The sequence below is a fragment of the Micropterus dolomieu genome, linkage group LG21, assembly GCF_021292245.1.
Source record: "Micropterus dolomieu isolate WLL.071019.BEF.003 ecotype Adirondacks linkage group LG21, ASM2129224v1, whole genome shotgun sequence".
NCBI classification, from domain to species: Eukaryota; Metazoa; Chordata; class Actinopteri; order Centrarchiformes; family Centrarchidae; genus Micropterus; species Micropterus dolomieu.
The window spans coordinates 31,364,490-31,377,738 of record NC_060170.1 but is presented as its reverse complement, the minus strand read 5'-3'; the positions used below and the strand labels follow the sequence as shown (position 1 = coordinate 31,377,738).

Below are 13,249 nucleotides of genomic sequence, written 5' to 3'. Positions count from 1 at the left end.
GGTTTGTTTTGACTTTGGTTCAGTGCGTGTGTCTTCCTGTCTGTTTTTCAACTCACTGAGTTCAGAACGCAGCTCCTGGATCTCAGCCATCAACTGCTGGACATCTGTAGCTTTGACTTTGTACTTGTCTCAATGCTGTGTTTAATTTGCGTCAGGGCCGGCCCTGACAGTGTTGGAGCCCTAGGCGAGATTTGAAATTTGCCCTGGCCCTGATTTGCGTCACGCTTTCTCGTATTCTTCCACTTGACGAATCTCATTTAATAGCTTTAAGAATGTGGGAGGTTTTTCTTTTCTTTCTCTCAGTCTCAGTTGTAACAACATCATATCTGACTCAGCAGCACCTCTGATGAGTTGGTTGATCCGAGGACGGTCTGCTCGGTGGCTGGGAAGGCCACCTTTCAGCAGTACCTTGGTCAGTGAGCGCTCCAATCTCTTCAAGAAGTCAGTTAGCTTTTCTCCTGGGTGTTGATGCACTTTTTAGGGCCTCTATACAGCAGTCGGGGCTAGCATCAGGCTTATTTAGACGCAAGGGCTTGAATTATCTCCAGAGCTGGTTCATTCAAGCTCTCAATTGTTCTCTTTTGATTCTCTCTGTCCGAGCAGTCACATTCTTTAATCATTAGGCGGGCTTGATCAAGGCCACTGATCGAGGCTTTCCTCACCTGCAGATGTGGGATGGTTACCAGAGAACATCAGTTGGCGTCAAAATGCATGATTCTCATTGGTAAATCTCTTGGTTTGGTGGAGCAGGTCTCCAACTGCTCGGATAATGGACTCAGGTGAACTCTCCTGTGGAACATCCTTAGACAACACGAACATCATTTGAGCTTGGCTGAGGAATCATCGGAGTCACAGGGTGAGATTTTCCATGCTGAGTCTCCAATCAGTGGTTGCAGATAGAGGGGGATGCGGCCAGTTTGACTGTCACACTGAATGTCTCTCACTTTTACTCTTCCAAATGCTTTCACTGACTGAGCGGCTTCTTCAACATCTGGTTTGTCAGTGTCAGTCGGGACGTCACACAATACAAAAGTACCTTTTGGGAAACTCTCTGAGCATCGGCCTGAGTATTCATTTTGCTACGGCTGTTAATCTGCTAATTGAGCTTGAAAATAAAATGATTTAAAAGGGCAAAACTAGCATTGATAAAATGGGAAATATCCCAGCGGTGCCTCCAAATGTTACCAGTCCGTGGGCCTTAGAAACTGGACAGATGAGCGATGGGGGTTACCAGTAAGTACGGGGATATCCAGCGTTGCCAGGTAGCTCATGTGGATGATTGATGAAAAGATTGTGTGTTCTCATCCCTGTTCTTTTTCTCCTATTCCCTCCTCTTCGCCCTCACTGTACTGCTGCTCTCTTCTATCATTTAAATGACAATAATCCCTGTGAGACAGCAGGCGGGGTTAAAGGAGAAACAGGCCGCCGACACTAACACCAATAAAGGAGATGTGTCACTGTATTTATAGTTATTGTTTTATTGTCCAACAAAAGCACCACACATGTTCTCTATATGCAACTTTTAGCACTTTTGGTAACATGCACTCATAATTACACATGTAAATTGAAAACATCATTTCCATTATCTTTCAACATATCAGGCTTGTCATGTCGGTGAGGGTTTAGCAGCTCTGAAAGGGCCTCTCTCTTTCTCATGCCCTGGTCTCACAGATGTACCGCTCCCTCAGGTTACAGTCTGCATCATTCCACAACTTGCGTTTGCGTTTCTGAGAAGAATGAAGCTGCCCACAGTCCTCTCCGTTCTCCCTGTAGTCCCAGTCGTCAGGCTGACCTATGTCCCAAAAACTGGGAAAGGAGGAGGAACGAGTGATTTGTCACATACAGCGTAACATATCAAAACACCCAAAACTATTTGTTTCTGCTTTATAGCTTCACGTTTCTCTCACGTTGGGGTTGATTTGAAGTCTGTCCCATCCACCCAGCTCCAGTGTCCCTCGTGTTCTCGCTCCACAAGTCCAATCCAATATTCGTATGTGATTACAACTATTCTTGAAATGTAGTCCTAGAAGTAAAATTAAATAATATCTACAGGTTATTTTAAAGCCTGTTAAGTCACACACCTCATAGTATAAAATGGAAAGCCCTTGTTTAAAATATATGGAACCAAACTGGTGTAAATGTAAAACCTCACCAATTCCTCCACATTATTCAGAACCACCAGGTGTGCTCCGTGTGTTCGGCACTGCTCCTCTGCTTTGTGCCAGGTAACAGCAGTGGTGGACAGCAAGTAGCAGCTACTCTGGAAAGACACCCATCCTTCCCTACATGTTCCTGGTGTGATCAAGATTAAGACAAGTCGGGTGAGTCTGACTGATTTCTGATTTTATTCATGTTGAAGTATTCGGTGTTTACCTCTAACTGGGACAAGTGCCTGTAGGTAGACATCCAGTACAGTTGTTGCATCTTTTGTTTGGAAAGACAACATTTTAAAATAAAAGTTGCATAGAGGGCATGAATTGTTCAGCTACTTCATTATCATCCACATGTGGAAATCATTTCCTGACCTGGTTTGGATGCTGACATCGTTCCTCCATTATTGATTCTCTCAAGTTGAAGTTTAACATCAGTGATTCCCTTGTTCAACTGGGAGACTTTGGGATACAAAAAATGTATGATAATCTATGATAAGACAAAGAATGTGATTTAGTTAAATGAAATCAGTATTAATGAATCAGCTTCACTGGAAAGTCGTACATCTTATTCCAGTGACCATCAGTAGGATTAACAGCAGCAGCACCACAACTGCATAGAGGACATAAGCCCCAATCCTCTTCAAACCTATAAGCGTTGACAGACATAGTTTAGGGTGACATCTGAAATTAATTATTTCATCAAAATCAAAATGTTCCTGTTTACCTATTGGTTTAGTCATTTTGTGCCCTCCTTGGATAGAGCTGTTCTCAGGCAACCCAAACTGGTGATACTGAGTTTCCATTTCTGAAAGAGATCGGGCATTTTTAGTAAAACTGTCAAGGACGCAAATCTATTTTTTTTTGGTGGCTATATGGGTTAGTTCAATTTAAAAGGATTACAAAAAAAAGCTTTTTTTGGAGAACCTAGTCTAACATTACTGTTTTTTTAATCAGTTTTCAGAGAATATTTGGAGGATGATGGCAAAACATCACTGTGGTGTAAAAACTCATTACCAAATTATTAAAAACTTGCTTTACAAAAGGTGAAATAAATAAATAATAAAACACCATATCATATAGTTTGGCATATTCTTACTTAAGAACTATTTAATAATGAGGGGCGCCAATTAGCTCACTGCTAAAGCCTTGCTGCTGCAAACCAGGTTCCACAGACCCATGGCCCTTTGCTGCACATCGTTCCCTCTCTCTTTATCTCCCACATTTCCAGCATCACTTAACTGTCCCTTCATCAATAAAAGTAATGGAACACAATTGTTCTGAATATTATAATTAATTTGGGGAATCATGCCTGTCAAGTAAACTTCCATTTTATTAATATGTTTGATGTATTCAAACCAAGGTTAGGCGCTTACATGGGTGTCCGTGAGAACGCCTGTCAACATTGCCTTTAAATTGAAATGTGAAGTAGTGTAACTCAACTGCATCAAACTTGTCAAAATCTTTTCAAAACCAACATAAATTTAAAATGTATAGTTTAACAAACCTGATCCACGCATTTAAAAGCAGTTTTTTTGTAAAGATATTTTAATTGCTCTCCTTGACAACCCTTTTTCTAAAAGCTTAAAGCTAAAATTTCTAACTACATTGCTGTTGTTTGTAATTTTGAAAAAGTACAGTTTATGGTTGATAATAAACATATTTAGCACACATTTTGAGATTCTCAGTGTGCAATGGCAAAAAAGAGGTCAACTAAATCTCCCTTGTTTGTTTTTAAGCTGAATATGTTAACTATTAACGGCTCAATAAATAAAAGAGAATTCTACCGTTGTAAACTGCATTATACAGTAATTTATAATTTACAATAAAAAGAGATGCAGCTAATTTTACTAAATGGTTTACTAAATTTAAATGATGATATAAAGGCAATGTCTTCGATGATACAGACTATTCAATTCTCATTTGTACATAAATGATGGTGATTAATGCCAATTTCTACACATTGCTATAAATGTTGGAACAAATAATTGCAAAAGCATTTCAGGAACAAACATATTCCACCAACAAAGAGAATATTTATCCCTTACCTTCATCAACCAGAATATCTCTGAATAGCTCTGGTTGGACTCTGATCATGACATCACAGAAAGAAAATCACAGTCCTCCCCTTTAGAAAGAAACAATTACAAGTACAGAAAATGTTTTTAATGACCCTACAACTATCCAGGTATTATCTATCATTGCCTACAGTCCTATGATAAAAATATGGCACACACATTACGTTACATTTACATTTTGGGCTTTCGGCAGACACTTTTGTCCAAAGTGACTAACAAGAAGTACATTTGTCAGAAGAAAGTGAAAAAGCAGTAGATCGGTAGAGTAAGGATGTCAATAGACCAAGTTTCAAGTAATTGAGTCTTGAGTGTCTTGCGGAAGCTGGTGGGCGACTCTGCTGTCCTGACATTGGCCTGGAGCTCATTCCACCACTGTGGGGACAGAACAGAGAAGAGTTGTGACTTAAAGTTGTGACTAGGGCGGCTGTGGCACAAGCTACTACTGGGAGCCAATGGAGGTCATGGAAGAGGGGGGTCACATAGAAGGACTTTGGTAGATTGAACACGTTGCAAAGGTTTGATAGCGGAGGCAGGGAGTCCAGCCAGAAGTGCGTTGCAGTAGTAAAGGAGGGAGATGATGAGCACTTATGCCTGTGGATGTTGTAGAGAGCAGTTCGGCAGGATCAGGCCATTGTGGTGATGTTGGCAGTGCAGCACAGTTGATTGTCCAAAACTATGCCAAAGTTCCTCACGACTGGTGAAGGAGAGACTGCAATGTCCTCAACAGTGACCACTAAATCCATCTGAGGGCAGCTTTCCCTGGCACAATGAAGAGTTTAGTCTTGTCAACATTAAGCTTGACGTGATGCACATTCGTCCAAGTGGCTGATGTCGGCCAGACATTCTGCCGCGCGTGTTGCAATCAGGGTGTCAGAGGAAGGAAATGAGAGGAATAGTTGAGTGTCGTCTGCATAATAGGGATAGGAGAAGCTGTGTAATGTGATTACAGAGCGTAGTGACCTGGTGTTTAGGGAGAACAGGAGTGGTCCTAATAATGAGCCGTGGAGGACACCTGTGTCAAGAGAGCAAGATTTGGACATAGAGCCATTCCATGTGACGTGATAGGTGCGATTTTGTGAGATAGGATGTGAAACAGGATAGCGCAGAGTCTGCAGTGCAGGCGGTCCAGGTTGTTGAATGCAGCAGACAGGTTGAGGAGAATGAGAACAGGTTCTGACAGCACGGAGGGACTGCGAGTGTGCAGTCTTGAAGCCTGACTGTTGAGGGTCATTAAGGTTGTTTTGTGAGAGACGGAGGGGATGAGGAGGGGCAAGAACATGGAAAACGGTTCCCTGGGGTTGGAGGCAGATGAGTTGATTTTGCTCAGAGACAAGGCAGATTTGGCTGCTGCCACAGTGACGAGAAAGTCTGTGAGAAAGGTAATAATCACGGTCATCAGTCTGAACTCTTTCATTTTCTCTCACTTCACTAAAAAATCTGTTTTGCAAGAACAGAACTATTGGGGAAGTTCCAAAGTGGAGGATCGAGAGGATAGCAGAGCGGAGGAGGCTTCTTCGGTTGACAGGAGAAACAATTGTTCTGGAGATGGTAGTGAGGAGGAAGTAGAGGAAGTAATGCACCAATTTGATGTTTGTCAACCCGCCAATACATTCATAAAGAAGAAGAACCTCCAGGAGCAGTAATACTACTCTATATTGTTTTTATTCATTACACTTCTGGTAATACCGTATAATACTGTAAATATCCACATTTATTATCATTTCTTTTAATATTCCTAGATTTTATATGTCATTATATTCTATACTTACCCACTTCTACTGTTAATCCTATTCCTTTTAAGCCTTGCAAGTATCTGGTTCTGGTGATTGCAGTTCACAGCCTCGCCGCTTGGTGGCGCTGTAGAGCTGTCCGGCTCCCACGTGACACCTCTGTACTAAAGTCCTTCCGGTCTCTTCGTCTGACAGAAAGGAAAATGGCGGCTCTCGGACGGTTCTCTCGAGCGTTGCTGAGGTCTTCCTTGACCCAGAGCCGGCGTCAGCTTTCCGCTGCCGCTGCCGCCGGACACGGCGAGCAGGCAGGTAATTGTGGCACCTCTATTTAATTTTTTTTTTATGTCACCGGTTGTGTTTAATGTCATTTCTGTTTTTGACGACAACTTAAGTTTCTAAATGTGACCTTGCTGAGCTAGCGTTAGCATTAGCAGCAACTGTTAGCTTCACATCCTTGAGCGCAGAGCACGTAGAAGAAGCTGCTCCAAGACAAAAGCTTTCTGAATTAAATTGGCATCAACTTACAGCCTCTCACCTCCTTAGAGGTCACTCGTGTTGTCTTAATGTAGTTTAAATTGATTGAGAGTGGAGCAGCGTCAAGATAAAGTCAGCCACAACAGTAACAGTAACACTGTTATTTCATCAGGTCAACGAAATACGTGAGACATGAGCGTGAAGTACGTACGAGAAAGGTTAAATTAATAGCAATATCACGAGCTAAATAAATATGTAATGTTAAAACAAACAGAGAAAAGCCTGCATGAATTAATTAAAGAGGGGAGTTTGTTATATTACTTGAAAATGTGATAATTACTCGGTAATAATAATCAAGTTAATAATGTCCAGTTAGTGAGATGATTTATATTTTTACAGGCAGATCAGACAGCTTGGAGTTGAATGTGACTTTAGTTAACAGCATGTTATGGCGTCCTATGACTTAAGTGCTGCTATTTTGGCCAGGTCTCTCTTGGAAAAGAGGTTTTACATCTCAATGAGATCATCTGGTTAAATAAAATAAGTGGGACCTTTTTCAGTGTTTTACAGAAGTCTTAAGTGTCAACCAAGCATCAAGTATCACATTTATTCAATCAAAATATAATAAAACATCAATATAAATTCTGCGCTGCTCTTTAATTTGATGGAAGTTTTTGTTGGAACTGATGGTGAAACTGTTCTAAAACAAGATTATGTTGTTTTTTAAAAAGTTATACAGTGAAAACATTTTGAATCACATTTGTAAAACACCTTTTGTTTGAAATATTGATGGTTTCGACTGGCCTTAACTGGGAGGCGAGAGATTAAATCCGGAAACTCTCTGCCACAATACTACGGCTGCAACTAATGATTATTGTCATTATTGATTAATCGATAAGTTTCTAGGTCCAGAAAATTGGTGAAAAATGGCGATCAAACTTTCCCAAAGCCCAAGGTGACTTCCTCAAATGTCTTGTTTTGTTCACAACCCAAATATATTGAGTTTATTGTCACAGAGGAGCAAAGAAACCGGAAAATATTCACAGTTAAGAAGATGGAATCAGAGAAATTGGATGTTTGTTCTTTAAATAAAGGACTCAAGGTGATTAAATGATTATCAAAATAGTTGTCGATGAATTTAATAGTTGACAACTAATCGTTGCAGCTCTACACAATACCATTTGCATCATGTTGACAGTCATTCTCTTTTATAAGCATCCCAAGGTTTATAAATCTGCTTAAAATTGTGTGGGTTATTATTCCAAGCTTTATTTTTTTATGAATAGTAGCTTCCAGTATAAGCATAAGATCTCATAAAACATTTCCTAATATCAAACTTTACCATGTGCAGATTAAAAACAACATAAAGAAACATAATTTTCTTACATCTCAAGGGAGCTTCTTATGGCTAAAGAGCAGGGTGTTTTCTCAACAACCTTAGTGTGGTTGGATTCATAATTTCTTTGTTATGCTAAACATTCTTGTCTTTCTGTTCCAGCCAAGACATGGAAGATCCTCACTTTCGTGGTTGCCCTACCTGGTGTTGCAGTGTGCATGTTGAACATGTTCTTGAAAGAGCAGAATCATAGCCACGAACAGCCAGAGTTTGTACCTTACCCCCATCTTCGCATTCGCACAAAGGTCTGTTTTTATGCAACCCAAATATTTCACATGCCAAAATGGTATCGATATTTTGACTGATGTGGTGTTTTTCCATTCTCACAGCGTTTCCCTTGGGGAGATGGCACCAAATCCCTTTTCCACAACGCCCATGTGAATGCCCTTCCTGACGGCTATGAGGGTCATGAGTAAACCCTCTCTTCAGACCTCGTAACCGGCACAGGGACCAGTATCCCCCCTCAGCGTTTCTAGCTGGACCACACATCCATTCACAGTTTACTCTACTTGTTCGTTTTACCTCTGTGCTCTGAACATGGGGCACCCGAACCAACTGTTTTTATTTTTTCTTCTTTCTTCTGGACCATTAAACAAAATGTCTGTTTAAACTGAATTAACATAAATAAAGTAACTATTACCTCAATTCATGTGTGTTGATGTGGTGTTTTTCACCTCCATAAGTATTGTTAAAAACTTATAGGCCTTTTATTTTTTTATTTTTTTCAAAAAACATTTAGATAAGTTATGGCAGTGAAACTAGTTTAAGATATCTCCTTTTCTGTTTAACTCCTTAGCTATTTAAAGGCCCTGTAGACATTCGCCCACACAGGTGATTTCACTGTAGTACAGACTGTTTGTGTGTTTTCTTCAACTGTAAAGGTGAGAAAAATTACACCCTATCATTTCTTAAAATGACATGGAGTACATTAATGTCTACATGATTCCCAGAATTTAAGTTCAGGTGCTTGTTTTTTTTTTTTATCACAGTTGAGATTTAAATGTATTTTACACTGAATCACTTACCAGCTCTTTGTGTATGAATGTTGAGATCGGGGTTGTTATTGAAAATATTGGGAATTCAACAGAGGCAAATAACCACAGATGCAATGTAACTATGTACATCTACTCAACTCTACTGTACTTAAATGCAAAGTCAAGATAGCCTATACTTGAAATGTGCATATTTAATATACTTCACAACATCTCAGGGACCAATACTGTACTTTTTCCCCCACTAATTTTGTCCGACAGCTATAGTTAATAGTTTTTGATTGCAATTATTTGTGCCCTTCTTGTGTAGTAAAAACCATGTATCTCACTCCTACTGTGATTCTGAACCTTATTTTTTTTCCTTTGAACTAAGGGGTGAAGTGATAAAGTCTCTTAATCTCAGCTGGAAAATGCATCTCCACAAAGCTTTATGAGCTTAAGATTTATGAGCAGCTCACAAGACGGCGATGCTACAAACATGATGATCTCATAGAATATGATGCATTACTGCAGAACTACCCAGCAGCATATAAAGTAATTAAAATGAGCCCAACCTTAAACAACCACAGCAGTAAAATGCAAAATACACATTAATACAGCAGTAATATAAATCTTAATAATAGTCGAACACTGACAGGGAACATTTTACTGCACTTCTGTTGTGATACTTAGTAAACTACTTAGTAAACGTTGCTGATGATACTTAGGCTACATACTTTTACTTAAGTGAGGTTTTGAATGCATGCATTATTTGTAGTGGATTATTAGTACTTTTACTTAAATAAAGGATCTGAATACTTGCAAATAACCACCAAACAAAGTGAACTTGAGTTTGTGTGATGTGTGCACCTCACTGGGTTTCATATCCTTCACCACAGCAGACATTTTTATTTATTATAGTAGGAAAAGCACAGACACTAATAACATTAAGGTGGTATTTAACATCTGTTGCGACCCTCCGTTACACGTGACTCTTCGTTTCAGACTCCACCTCTTTCACGTGAACGCGCCTTAAGCCGAATTAGAAAATCCTGGGTTAACAAAGCTTGCTGATGTCCTGCTTCATGAAACCGGTTATCTTTCCCCCCGTATCCGTCGCTTAGACAGTCATTGATAACCGATGCGTGCCGCAATTTACTGTCGCATCGATTAATCTCGGGGTTATTCCGTCTCACGACAGCGGCTTACGATTTGATTAGTAAATCTAGCATTGAAACATCTCGGATAACTGCGCGCGCCCGCTCCTCTATAAAGGGGAGATCAATCGCACGCCGAAACCCGGATCACAATCCATGAACACAGACAGAGGTGAGGAGACCTTCTTCAAGTTCTCATAGCGTGACAGTTTATTACTTTTGACTCATACATGTATAATTTCTTTATGTCTGTGTTTTGGTCTAGATTTCGAGATGATGAAAAAACATGAAAGGGCACATTTTTTCAGCTCTAAAGAGCAGGAACTCATTTTGAAGTTGTATGAAGAAGAGAGAGAGATATTGACAGCCAAATCCAACACTACCAGCGCCTCTAAACTGAGAGAGGAGGCCTGGCAGAGAATTGCTGATAAAATAAACGCGTAAGATAATTTATTCACACATAAGTGGAATTGAATTTTTCCAATAATCTCACCATCATTGACACATAAAAACTGTATAATTTGTCTTCCCAGGGTGTCGGACAGCGGCTACAAAAGGACGTGGCAGCAAGTGAAAGTCAAACATAAAAATATAGTGCAAACAGGTAGCCGTGTTATTGCAAGTCTACATTTTCAAGGATGAAATGTCCAGGGGAGTGTTTCACCTCTCAAATCTATCCTTATTCAGCAAAAAGAAGGAGGGTCGAGGTGATGAGGAATGAAGGGGGGTCGGCAACCCCGTCGCTGACCTCTGCAGAGGAGGATGTGCTGCAGCACAAAGACAACAGGCTAAGAGTGGAGGTCCTACCTGGGGGTGCCTGTATTGAGCCACTTACTGGATCTGACAGCTCTTTTATTAGTGGTAGGTGTGCTTAATCTCTGATTAAAACCCCTGTAGGAAGTCCCCCTGATCTAATTCAATATTTTGCCCCGCCCCTACAGTCTCAGGCCACCCCGTCCTCCTGCTACCCGTAACAAAGACTGAACCAGAGAGCTTGAGCAGTGATGAGACCGATGTCAGCGACACTCATTTTGAGGGAGTAAGAGCTTCTAAACATGTGTTTTTGAGGTGATTGTCTTTGAATGCTTAATTATGGACTTGTTTTTGTTTTTGGTATAGAACGTGCACAGTAGCAGCTTCCAGGAGAGGGCCAACTCCACATCTGCTGCAACCGGTGGCAGAAGTGCAGAGGTGAGATTTATGTGTCAGTAGCCGGCTATGGTAATGACGGATAATAAGCACCATATGAGCATATGTGTTTATTTATTTTGCAGAGGCAGACAGAAGACATAAGAGCCCTTTACTGCTGCTACCTCAAAAAGGAGATTGAGAACCGTGACCAGCAGATGGCATTCAGAGCACTTAAAATGAGGAAGCTGGAGAAAGAAATCTTATTACTTGATAAGCAGCTTATGTGACCATGTGAAAATTCTTAATTAATGTTTATATCTTACTTTTATAGTATGTTAAAACAACAATTGATTACTTTAAGGCCAGACAACTGTTATAAATTGCTTCCGTCACGTCATTTTCCACATTAACTCAAATGTTGCCTTTACCTCAGCACACCTGGAGTGGTGTGTGTGGGCTGGGGAGTTAATGGTGCCGTGTCTCTTGCACGTCTGCCATTAGGTGGTTCAAGTTTGCAACGATACAGGTCGGACCCTTTCTTGTTGTTGCAGTATTGAGCCATGCAACTCTACACGTGCAACAGTACATAGGCCTCATTATCTACCAGTATTGGGATTTCTCTGCTCAAAGGTCATTTCAGTCCCGTCATTTGCCCCAAAGCTGGCTTGAGGCCCACTGAAGGTTCAGAGTAGGAGGGTCATGAAGAGCGGCTTGTATGTGGAGCCCCTGTGCCCCGGGAGGACTCCACTATCACATGAGTTACAGTGCTTTGGCACACTTCTCGTTGTGTTGGCTCTGCAGTCCAGCACACTGGATTTGAAATGAATGAAACAATGAATGTCTTTAATTTGAGATGAGTCGTGTAGGAACTGTTGCTCTTTTAAACATATTCCCGCAGTTTTAGGAGACAATAATTGGACATGTTAAAGTAAAGGTAACTTACTTTGCTAGTCAAAACCACTTTTTGGTTGCCTTGTCAGTATGATTTGGACACAGTGTGGCCACCTCCACATTACTTTGCTGAAACATTTGTAATAAGATGTGAAATCACTTGAAATATTAAGTAAAAACAGTGAAATTGATTTCCGCCACAGCAGCAAAGGGGACTTTTATTCTTTGCATTACAAACAGCATTATTGCTCTGAGGTTACTAGACTACTTGTACATGTATGCTGTGGAAGGTTTTAGGTTTCTATATAAGTGCTGAGAGAAAATGTAATCCATTCATATTCATTTTTAAATGTATTAATTTTAACGATCAAGTTTTTAAAAATGTTTCTCTTTCTGTTCCATTGTCTGCAAAGAAAGGGGCAAACTCTGTTTTAAATCTTGGTTTCATTTTATTCTCTTTTGAATTATTTAAAACCAGCCTTTTGTCATGTTTAATCTCAGTTTGTTATTGCTCCTAATTGTGCTTATTTTTATGTATATATCTATTTCTTTTTTTTTCATTCTTGTGTTTTATTATTTATTTTTGTACGCCCCAGATACAGTAGCCTGCAGAATAATTGATGAAATGTAAAACAAGATAATGTATCTCATGGCTCTTGAAAGCAATAAAAGCTTTTTTCAGTTTGTTGAATATCTGTTGTTTTTGGTCCAGAAAACGCTTAATACATGGTTAAACGCGAGTTTTGGTTAGATTTTAAGAATGCCCCATGGCAAGTCTGACTTTTTCAGGCTACTTTGTGAAGCAGGACCTTGCTGCTATTTCTAGTGTGAGCGTATTAGAAAACAGGCTCTAGGTGTTATTCCACAAAGACAGCTGTACTGAGGCATCCTGAACACGAAGTTAATCCTACAGTGTTTGCTTGCACGTCCAACGTCTCCAGCTGCAGGTTTTTTGCAGGAGGACACCATCCAGCGCCTCTGCAGCGCACACTGCTGCCCTGCACTCACGCACGGAGGTTTGGGCAAAGTCAAAATGGCGGACTGGTCAGCGACTTATAGGGAGCGCAATTTTTCCTCCAACGATTTGGAGTCGATCTGGTTTATAGACTCGAATCCTGCCTCCAGAATAGATGCGATTTCTATCCGCAGTTGTCTCTCCTGAGCAGCTGAGTCCAGTTTGATCGAGCTTTAATCCAGCCATTGGTTGACAGAGCTGCGCGCGTTCACGACCACCGGCTGAAGCCATCCTTAATCGAGCACTGAACATAGGA

The 13,249-nt window shown here is 40.5% G+C and overlaps 3 protein-coding genes across 4 annotated transcripts; 2 read left to right on the top strand and 1 right to left on the bottom strand.

The window, feature by feature from the left end:
* Window positions 1-1,462: 1,462 nt before the first annotated feature.
* Window positions 1,463-6,655, bottom strand: LOC123960952 (C-type lectin domain family 4 member E-like). Of its 2 annotated transcripts, XM_046036008.1 has the most exons (9): window positions 5,998-6,655; window positions 4,199-4,278; window positions 2,878-2,958; window positions 2,716-2,799; window positions 2,526-2,612; window positions 2,374-2,424; window positions 2,153-2,292; window positions 1,908-2,023; window positions 1,463-1,806 (listed from the first exon to the last, which is right to left on the bottom strand). In XM_046036008.1, exons 2-9 carry the CDS (start codon window positions 4,245-4,247, stop codon window positions 1,653-1,655), a joined length of 762 nt encoding a protein of 253 aa, XP_045891964.1. In that variant the 5' UTR covers window positions 4,248-4,278; window positions 5,998-6,655; the 3' UTR covers window positions 1,463-1,652. The 2 variants fall into 2 exon arrangements, with proteins under 2 accessions (XP_045891964.1, XP_045891965.1); XM_046036009.1 differs by lacking the exon at window positions 2,716-2,799.
* On the top strand, window positions 6,112-8,473 carry LOC123960953 (cytochrome c oxidase subunit 6A, mitochondrial). Its single transcript, XM_046036011.1, has 3 exons — window positions 6,112-6,267; window positions 7,931-8,073; window positions 8,158-8,473. The coding sequence occupies exons 1-3, from the start codon at window positions 6,162-6,164 to the stop codon at window positions 8,242-8,244; spliced, it is 336 nt and encodes a 111-aa protein (XP_045891967.1). The 5' UTR covers window positions 6,112-6,161; the 3' UTR covers window positions 8,245-8,473.
* A 1,347-nt stretch (window positions 8,474-9,820) lies between these two features.
* LOC123960589 lies at window positions 9,821-12,662 on the top strand. The gene is made up of 7 exons (XM_046035412.1): window positions 9,821-10,128; window positions 10,222-10,396; window positions 10,490-10,560; window positions 10,644-10,817; window positions 10,898-10,995; window positions 11,076-11,147; window positions 11,231-12,662. The coding sequence occupies exons 1-7, from the start codon at window positions 10,113-10,115 to the stop codon at window positions 11,372-11,374; spliced, it is 750 nt and encodes a 249-aa protein (XP_045891368.1). The 5' UTR covers window positions 9,821-10,112; the 3' UTR covers window positions 11,375-12,662.
* Window positions 12,663-13,249: the final 587 nt, after the last annotated feature.